Below are 10,908 nucleotides of genomic sequence, written 5' to 3' on the forward strand. Positions count from 1 at the left end.
ATGGATGACAGGAATAGAATGTGAGGGTGTTGAGTCTGGGATAAAAATAAGCCATGAATGATCTGTTCTTCCTGATGGACAGATTCAATCTGTTGAAGAAATGGAAGGAGGGAATATCTTCAAGAATTTGTGCTGCTGTATTGACAGTAAATTAAATAATGAATCGTCTCTCACTTTCCCATCTGCTCTGGTGGGAACTACACAGATCTCCATTCTGTTCAAGGTGAGTGGGCCATCAGATAAGATTATATCATCTTCACCACTTGAACCCTCACAGATGGAGCTGTGAATAATCTGTGAAAACATCAGAACTAGCCTATAAGATTATGGATCTAATATTTTATTCTTCATTTATTTAGAGTAGCCAATCATTTTTTACCCCATTCTTTCTCCCCAATTTAGTACGGTAGTTACGCCAATGAATTCCGATCCCCACACACATTTCTGTGTTGTCACTACTGTTGTATCCTACTGACTCACCTACCAGTGAGGAGCCCCCACCGGGAGGAGGTACTGTTGTATCCTACTGACTCACCTACCAGTGGGGAGCCCCACCGGGAGGAGGTACTGTTGTATCATACTGACTCACCTACCAGTGGGGAGCCCCACCAGGAGGAGGTACTGTTGTATCATACTGACTCACCTACCAGTGGGGAGCCCCACCGGGAGGAGGTACTGTTGTATCATACTGACTCACCTACCAGTGGGGAGCCCCACCAGGAGGAGGTACTGTTGTATCATACTGACTCACCTACCAGTGGGGAGCCCCACCAGGAGGAGGTACTGTTGTATCATACTGACTCACCTACCAGTGGGGAGCCCCACCGGGAGCTGCCGGCCAACACTCCTCACCTAATACGATGCCTGTTGGGAACACCCATTATGAAACCATGTGATCGGAAATTCGGCATACACCTATACAGTATATGGACTATAGGCTATATATTGACCGCATGCACTGTATATCTAATATCTGCCTTGAGGAGAAGGATAACCATTAACCAAGCCTTCAAATGCTTCATTCAGATGCTGATATTGATTGATTGATTTATTGATTGATTGATTGATTGAATACTTTATTAACAAGTTTGGTAACAGTACAGGTATAACCAGCATGTTTTTAACTATAGAGTTACAGACTTGGTGTTAGTCACAATGTATGAATACCAGCACTCACTTTATATCCAATAGGATTCTTGTTTGATTTCAAGTTTTCCTCCAGCAGCAACAACCACTGAACGTTTCGGATCAGAGCCCTTCCTTATATAGCATGAGATCAGATTTCACCCTGAGGAAGGCCTTAGGCCAGGGGTAACCGACCAGCACGAGCCATTCAAGTAGATCCCGGAGTGAGCGGGTGTCAGACTGACAGGCAGCCAGTATACCAATACACAGGACGTGGATTTAGAATAGCTTGCAGTGATGGCCCCAGACATGTGTACTGCCATCAACTGCAGAGTTGTTGATTGTGATGCACAACACGGGTCAAATAAGACCCGTTTGTTAATTGTTTGTTGTGATGCACAACTTGACTTGTGCATAATAGTCATGCATATCAGAACAGAACTATGGTATAAAACCCCACAGAGCTAAACAGCCTCTCACTCACTACTATACCTACACAGGCAAGCAGTGACTACTCTACTCTGACTATATGGAAAAATACATTTGTCTTAATATTTTGGCATTGATTATATAACTATCAGTATTTATTCTTATTTAAACTATAGTCTTTGTCTTTGTGCATTGAGTCAGAAATCGTTTTTCGAAAGTGTTTTTTTTAAACATAGCCTATTTTAGTGGTAGATCATGGCTTATACAATTGGGAATAAAATGGGCTCTTGGGCTTGAAAAGGTTGGTTACCACTGCCTTAGGCCAATGGAGCTCATAGCTGAAGTTCAGGAGCAGGACCACACCTCCAATCCAGCTACCTCCACCTCCTATCAAGCCACCTTCAATCGGGTCACCTCCACCTATATATAAAAGCCCATCCAACCCACGCTTCTCCTATAGCCTGGCTAATAAGCCAGACTGGCTAATCAGCCGTTGGCATAAACAATTTGCCTGCCGGCAGACGACAGTGTGATATGAGTCTGGCTTATTAGCCAGGCTACGCTTCTCCCTCTGTTCTCAGTTTCGTCATCCCTCCCCTCCACCCTAATTCTCATCCTATACCCTCTCTAACCTCTCCTTTTTACTGGTCCCTAAGGAGGTTTCGTCGTGCCAGGGAGCCAACACAACTGTTAGTTGATTGTGCCTGGTCTCACCTCAGATGGCAAGTTGGACCTTTACTCAGCAGGAAGAAACACATGCCGGTGTGTGTGAGTGTGTGTGAGAGGGGTTAGCTAGCTACAGTTCTGGGCACTACAGTGGGCAGTGGGCACAGATATTCTGGACATTTACCAGAGCAAGTGGCAGTGATTCATACTTATGTTATGACACCATTAACTACTGAACTATATGTGAACTAGAGAGTGGGTGTTCAAAGATTAAACCGGTGTGTCTGTGAGCAAATATGAGTGCATGTGCAAGTCTGTCTGTGTGTGTGTGTGTGTGTTTGTGTGGACTTTCAAACCAGGAAGGGTATGGTCAGCATGCAATGACATGCATAAGATCTGGTCAACCCAGCTTATAAAATGTTAAAAGTAAAAATATTTAGGACATGCTCCGAGACATGGACACTTTCAAAGAAACTAGAGAAACGGTTGGATAGCACTTACTTACACCCGCCTTCTAATGAGAGCACAAAATCTGTTTTTTTTTTTTTTATATATTTTTTTTGCGGCTTACGCCTTTTATTGATTTTTGGGACAGACAGTAGGCTGACAGGAAACGGGAGAGAGATGGGGGGATGACATGCAGTAAAGGCCGTGTCGGGTCCGGGAGTCGAACCCGCGGCACACTGCGACTGGATTACCAGTCCGGTGCCCAGACCGTTACGCTACGGCCTGGGCCACAAAATCTGTTTTGAAAGAGCCAATAATCTAATCAAATATACGGCAACCTTCCCTGTGTTTCTTCACTAGTCCAATCCAGAAGAACACAGTTTGACGGCCACTGCTACAGAGCTGACAATGAGGTTATATCTTCCCTTCTTCTCTGGAGTCCTGCCTCAAAGCAGACCAGAGGTAGAAAACTGTCGTTCCCTGATGTCATCGCTAGGGACACATGCATCAGTAAACAGGAACTGGGGGTGGCAATGAAGGACCGGGAAGTCTGGCGTGGCATTGTGAAATCCATGATCTCGACCGCGGTTGAAAAATGATGATGATGATGATGTGTGTGTGTGTGTGTGTGTGTGTGTGTGTGTGTGCATGCTTGCGTGGGGGTAGGGTGTGAGTAGGCCATGCGTGTCAAGAATTTAATAACAAAATCATTGATTTTTGTGTGTGTGTGTGTGTGTGTGTGTGTGTTTGTGTGTTCTCAACTTCTCATCCATGTGTTGTAATTGTAAAAGGTTATATGGATGGGTCATCAACACATGTGATTTAATGAGCTTGTAGGCTATGTGGGCTAATGTGTTATGTATCATCACAAATTATGGAGAAACACACACACACACACGTGCACACACACACACACACACACACACACACACACACACACACACACACACACACACTCCTTCCTCCCCCGTTCAAGAAACAGTGTTATTAGTCCAGGGGCCGAGCCAGATTTTGGTACCACGTGACAGTAATATGTTTGTATTCCTACATGATGTCTCTAGACTAGTTTATATTTTGGTATGATACAATTCAGTAGCTTAATGCCAGTTATCGCCAGTTATATGTGACCATAACAACCTATGGACATTTTCATTTCATTTCATTATGCTTTAAGTAACGTGTCAAACTAGGGAGTTTTCATGATTTTGAATCCATTTCAAGCATTAGTTTGGCATGAAAAACCATCCTTGGGCTAAAAACAGCCATCGTCACAAATGTGATGAGGTCATTCAATTCAATTCAATTTTATGTGTCAAATCACAACAAGTTGTCTCAAGACACTTTACATATAGAGCAAAAAACCGACAGAGATCACACCCCGAGCAAGCAATATTGCGACAGTGGTAATTTAGGAAGAAACGTCAAGCAGAACCCATAGCCATAGGGTGGGTGGCCATCTGCCTCGACCGTGTTGGGGGAGAAATTGAAAGAAAGATAGACAGGGAGGAGAATCAGGAGATATAGTAAAATACAAGTAGGCCTAGTAGCAATAACAATAATAATGAATGTAATAGCAAAGATCATGTTCCAAGAAGCTGATCTATCTGCACAGAATGAGCCAGACAATGGTGCCAAAATCTACGTTGTTGTATCTTGTTCATGCGTTCCCCCGCATGAGTCCATCTTTGGAGTTGTGCCGCTCGCACCCCCAGTAAACTACTGAACGTAACCCGCCTTTCTCGTCGCTTCCTCCTGTGAACAACTCATCCTCTCCTCCCTCCACCCTCTCCCCCGCCCACTGCATGCTGACGTGTGAGAGATTCCTGCCCTGCCCACGGCCGTGGGCGACAGTCCAGCACGAGTATTTAACCGTATCCCGGGAATCCTCCCCATCACTCACTGAACTCGGTCACCAGAGTTGAACGTCAGCAGATAGCAGCAAGCAGGCAACTACACGCCGCTCAGGCTAACTCGCTTTCGGCTTTGGTTCGAGATGGAGAATCGTTCGTCAGTGAGGAACTCTCGGAATTCCATCCGCCACAACTTCAAGAGTGAGTTTTCATTAATGTTTTCTTTGAGTAAATCTATGAATTAAATATGCTTGTGCCTGCCCTGTGGTGCTGTTGTAGCGGAGTTTTTGTTTTCGGGGGCTGATTGTATTATTGTATAATTTTTCAGATAAAACACATGGCAAAGGATTTGCACAACATGCATAGGAATAATTGTAATCATGAGTAAACAGTCAGATGGCAACTTTACGCACATTCATCATGGATCATACAGTAGCCTATGTTGCTGTGGGCTACAATATAAGGCTATACCTACGTTTCCTTTAGTTTAGAAAATGTCTTTGTGTTGCACTGTTGTGATCAAAACAATTTAATATTATAACTTAACACTTACACGCATTTGCATATGCTGATTCTCCACGTTGCGTAAAATGAAATGTAGGCTATTACGCACGAGAGTAGCAGTGGATTATTAATTATTTCCCCCCGCATGACACTAAAACCACTTGCTGAGCCAGACAGGGATTTATTGGGTTAAATAAGTATTGTTTTACAGTGACAGAGAGGCTCCGGAAAGGTGTCTTTTTCCACTTAAATGCCCGCGCGTGAAGTGCACCTGAGATCTCCATGTCATGTTAATGGGCCGAGTTGTAAAAGGTCAGAAGGTGAGCCGCTGGAAAATCTTGCATAGCAAATGAATGGGAACTCAATTATTATTTCATGCATGTACATTTCCCGTGGGGTCGGTGGGGACACTTTTCTGTGTGCTGTTATTCGAGCTTGCTCAGGTGCACTGGATTATTAATGAAAAACGAAATCGACCCAGGTCAGGTTTAATACCACCATGGTTTGGTTCTACGCGTGTTTTTACATTGAAAACTCTGTGCGGATAGATCTTTTGGTGTAGCCTGTGTCAACTACTACTAGGCTACCAGGACCAGGTTAACCTGAGTTGACACTTTTGCCTTGATTTTTATTATTTTCATTATTTGAAGTTTTCGGGAGATATCAATTGTTTATTCCCCTTCCTCATGTCATTGTTGACCAACTTACCGTTATATAAGCTTGCTGTGACGTGCGATCAGTTAGACAAGACATGAACGAGGAGCGATTCATAATGCAATCTGATTTATTATGCATGAGATGCAGTGTTCCCAGGACCATCAAAAAGTCACACTTCAATGCGGTGCTGTGGAGTCATGTGCGTCAGTGCCTCTCTGACTGACAGACAACAACAAAGCACTGAAAGCAATTATATCTTTCTCTGTCAGGGTCTCCCTCCCCCACTATCTTGTTAACAGATAGCTATGACTAATTAACATGACAGGTTCCTTGTCCCATTTGGGACATGTCATTATAGGCAAAATAATTAAATGAATATACATTTTCTAAATTAGTAATTTCAATCCTCTTGTTTTCCATTGCCATATTGCTAAATATATAAGGCTATACTACCATTTGGTTCAACAAAGATCTGTCTAACCAAATCCCACGGCTCCACTCCATTTTTCCCGTTGATCCAGGTGGACTGACCCTATGGCTGGTGCTGTGGCTGGTGGTGGTGAAGCCAGGTGGTGCGGGGGCATGCCCCAGGCTGTGTGTATGCTACCCAACACCCATGACGGTCAGCTGCCAGTCTCTGAACTTCACCATAGTGCCAGCCGGAGTGCCCTATGACTCTCAGCGTGTTTTTCTACAGAACAACCGCATCACGGAGCTCCGTGCCGACTCTTTTGGATTTGAGACACAGGTAGAGGATGGAGAGGAAGAGTATATGTGGGGGACTGTGTGTGTGTGTGTGTGTGTGTGTGTGTGTGTGTGTGTGTGTGTGTGTGTGTGTGTGTGTGTGACTGCTGTGGGCTCATGTTTGTTTGTGTGTCACAGTCTGACTCAGGTGCTATTTACACGAGGATGGTGTTCATAGAAAATGGCAAAGTCCCTTGCGTTCTCATTTTTTCGTACCCTTTACACGAGAACGCACACGTTATGCTATAATGTGCTATTATGCTATAATGTCGCTAGGTGGCGATAACGGGCTGCCAAATAGACAGGTCACCCACGTACAAGAAGAAGAACCCCTTCACGCAAGCCTGCGCAACACGGCTCCGTCTTTTTGGCAAATCTAGAACTTCCTGTTTGAGAGCTAGCAAATTTAGGACATCCGGTTGCTTTCAGAATAAAAGTGTCGTTAATTAAATAATGATTACATTACATTATTAGTATTATTATTACATTACAGCTATTGTAAAGACACACATTATGTTTCTGTGTAAAAATAAGTAATTAAATAACACAGAAACATAATGTGTGTCTTATAGCATCATTTAAATGCTTAATTTGTACTTTTAATGTGCAAATGAAACTTTTTTCAATACTCTAGAGGATACTCTTATTTTGAAGAGATGGTCTTAAATTTGCTAGCTTAGATTTGCCAAAAAACAGTGTAAGCGGCGCAACACTGCTCTGGGCTGACACTGACAGGCAAAAGCGCCACGGGATGGTATATATTTTATAATACATTAGGCTACATAAACGCTGCTGCTGCCGCCTATCACAAGGCTTTTTATTTACATCATGGTTTTACATTCACCATCGCTGATGAGCAGCACTTTGTAGGCGAGGAGGGAGGCTTGTTCAGGAACTCCATTATATCATAATTATATGGCTCTGCATCAATGTAATAAACATATGCGCTGTCAGCCAACGTGAGCCATGATGTCATAAGTTTTGCGGATTCACCGTTTTGCCTGTTTACACGGAGAAGGGATAAAACGCGTTCTCAAAGATTTCCACTCTGGAAGGTGGTTTCACTTTGTTGCGTTTTCACCTCATGAGAACACGGTTCTCGTCTAAACAACCACAGCAAACGGTACTTTATTTTGCCGTTTTCTATGAACACCATCCTCGTGTAAATAGCACCTCAGACTGTATGAGTAGAAGTATTATTGTATCACTCAATTGCTAGGTACTTAGGCCAATTTGTCCCTTCATTGTTCTCCCCCCCCCTCTTTTTTCCCCCTATACTTCCGCTGTTTTCTGTACCTCTTGACTAGTTTCACCATCTCCCTTCGTTGCCTTCCTTCACCATTGTGCAGGTGCTGTGGCTGTACGGTAACAACATCACATTGATTGAGGCGGGGGCCTTCAGTAACCTCAGGGTGCTGGAAGAGCTGGATCTGGGGGACAACCCTTCGTTGCACAAACTGGAAGGTGGAGCCTTCAGGGGTCTGGAGAAGCTGCAGAGCTTGCACATGCACCGCTGCAAGCTGGCCTCTCTCCCCCATGATCTCTTCCACAAGCTGTATAGCCTGCAGTTCCTCTACCTGCAGGTACAAGTTACAACACACACAGAGTATTGCATGTTTTTTTTGTGCATTTGTGCAGGCAAGCATATATACATATACAATATACATATAGAGAAAGCATTGTGTAAATCTAGTGTGCAAGCAAGTAAGTACAAACTTTTACGCAGGCATATAAGCCTACTGTATGGCCAGCACTGAGAGAACACAACATTTTGGATCAATACAGTTTAGAGATGATGATTTGGTGGGACAGCACTTATTTACTCAATCAAACCTGGAATTAAAGTGACATTAATAAATTATTACCGGAATTAAGACATAATATACTAGTACAACTTACTACTTGCAGCCTTTGCAGGGTCAAAAAGATCACTGCAAGTTAGATCAGAACAATGATGTTTTCAGGTTTATGTCGATAGTGATGCTGCTATTATACATGGTAAAAGGTAAATGGTGCATTTATACAGGGCCTTTTTCCTAAAATTCGCACGCACGCACGCACGGCGCACGCACGCACACACACACACACACACACACACACACACACACACACACACACACACACACACACACACACACATACACACACTCACTGATGGCAGAAGAAACCATGCCGACCTGCATCGGCAGCAGTTAAGGACTAAACCGGGAACCTTCCGATTCCCAAGCGACCACTCTACCTACTGAGCCACTGTTGTCCCTTTTTGTACATTTATGCTTCAATTCAGATATATATATATATATATATAGGCCTACCTTAGTTAGTGAAGCAAACTGAAACCAGGTGATGGTACAACTAATTATATCCCAATCACAATTCCTACCACCTTGCTTTTATATGGTACTAAATCTTGCTATATGCTTTCACTATGCTCAGGAGAACCAACTCCACTTCCTGCAAGATGACCTGTTCTCAGATCTGGTCAACCTGGCTCATCTCTTCCTGCATGGAAACCGCATCCGTGTGCTGTCCGAGAACGCGTTCCGAGGCCTGGTCAACCTGGACCGCCTCCTTCTCCATGAAAACCGCATCAGGCAGGTCAACCGCCGGGCCTTCCGTGACCTGGGCCGGTTGACCATCCTCTACCTTTTTAACAACTCCCTGACAGAGCTGCCGGGCCAGGCCATGAGGGACACCCAGGGTATCCAGTTCCTTCGTCTCAATGGGAACCCCTGGTCCTGCGGCTGTGAGGCGCAGACCCTGTGGGAGTGGTTCCGCGAAGCGCGCATCTCCTCCTCCGAGCTGATGTGCACTTCGCCGTCTCCACGCCAAGGCCAGGACCTCCGATTCCTCCGGGAGATGGACTTTGCTGTCTGCCCCATGCCGGACCCTGGCTCCTTGACCGGGAGCACCACAACCACCTTCAGCACTAAGACCCGCTGGTGGTTCTCCAAGAACAAGCCGGCTGCCTCCTCTAAGTCCATGTACAAGAAGAGCTCGGAGACCGTCAAAGCCTTCCCCATCTCCTCTGTCAAGTCCAAGCTCCCCCCCAGCAACCCAGCCTCCACCTCCTTCTCCTCCAATTACGAGCTCTCAGACGCGGAGTTGGCCCTGCCTAAGCTTGACCAGGAAGAATACTGGACCAACTACGGCAACGAAGATGCCACCCTTCGCTGCTTTGAACTTGAGTGCCCACCAGGCTATGACAACTCAGGCTTCCCTTCTTCGTCTTCCTCCATTTACATCCCGTCTCTCCTCTACCTTCTCTCCTTCTCCATAGCAACATTCTCCCTCCATCTCTTCTTTGGCTGAATTCACATTTGTTTCTCTACCTGTTCTTTCCTTCCTCTGAAAATAACAAAACAAACTTGGAACTGATTCCATTCAGTCCGCCGTACCCCCTGCCCTTTGAGGTGTAGTTGGCACTATACTGATGCAGGAGACAGGTACGACAGTGGGGAGGAACTCCAAGGCGAGGAGTTCAGTCAAGGTGCAGAGCAGGACAGGTTTTGAGGAGAAAGGTGGCTGTTGCTTGATTACGACAGACCTAATAGGATTTTTAATATCACCCAATAACATTCTGTCAACTTGATGGATGTGGACAGGCACGAAGCAGCCACCGTGAGTGAGCTCTGTAACATAAAGCAAAACTAGACTCACGTAGCCAGACTTAATCTGCCATTGCATTGCAAATTGCCCCAGTCAGATATTCGTATGGTTACGCGAGGCTACAGCAAAACAGCACCTTACACCACATGATACACTACGCACGTACAGGCACGTATACACGCAGGCACGCACACACACATAACATTTTCTAACACCACAACAACTGTGGGAGCAGGAAACAATGCAGGCATTGTGATCTGCTTTTTACGTATGGCTATTTTCTATACCATGCAGCTAGCTCTGCACAATGTAAAAACTGCTTATTGTGTTCTCAGTTTCACCATCTATTAATTTCTTCATTCGTGAACAGCAGGGACATTAGACATGGATAGTATTCATTATTTACAATGAACACTAAACAGTGTTCTCATTAAAAACAATATTTTTAATGAGAGACTATATAAAGTAGCCCTGCCAGAATAATAGAGAGATAATTCTAACACAAACATCTTGAGACAACAGAGAAGACGGTACGGAGATGACGAAGCATACAAATAGAGAATAGACTCAAATGAACCAGAGAACCAGAGAGCGAGACGTGAGAGATGGTCAGAGGGAGGACAAATCTATCACAGCGTGAAGTGACTAGAGGGTCACTTGAGTCTTCAAACCTGTCGATATCACACACCATAACTGTACATAGTAAAGTCATTCTGTTTAGGTTTGTGTATGAAGCTCAAGTTTCACCATTCTTCTTTTTCTCTCTCATTTGATTGATTGATTTATTTATTTTGTTGACTCTGAGTGAGTCACTCATAGTTATGGTTTACATACTGTAGTCTACATAGTGTATTTTTAGGTCTGTAAAGATAGAAGA

The 10,908-nt window shown here is 44.4% G+C and overlaps 1 protein-coding gene across 1 annotated transcript; it reads left to right on the forward strand.

The window, feature by feature from the left end:
- Window positions 1-4,586: 4,586 nt before the first annotated feature.
- On the forward strand, window positions 4,587-9,734 carry rtn4rl2b (reticulon 4 receptor-like 2b; the record flags this gene model as incomplete). Its single annotated transcript, XM_083785496.1, has 4 exons — window positions 4,587-4,718; window positions 6,200-6,426; window positions 7,772-8,005; window positions 8,859-9,734. The coding sequence occupies exons 1-4, from the start codon at window positions 4,661-4,663 to the stop codon at window positions 9,732-9,734; spliced, it is 1,395 nt and encodes a 464-aa protein (XP_083641622.1). The 5' UTR covers window positions 4,587-4,660.
- Between the last annotated feature and the right edge of the window lie 1,174 nt (window positions 9,735-10,908).

The sequence above is a fragment of the Protomyctophum parallelum genome (genome assembly GCF_964188405.1).
Source record: "Protomyctophum parallelum genome assembly, chromosome: 16".
In the NCBI taxonomy this organism is placed as follows: Eukaryota; Metazoa; Chordata; class Actinopteri; order Myctophiformes; family Myctophidae; genus Protomyctophum; species Protomyctophum parallelum.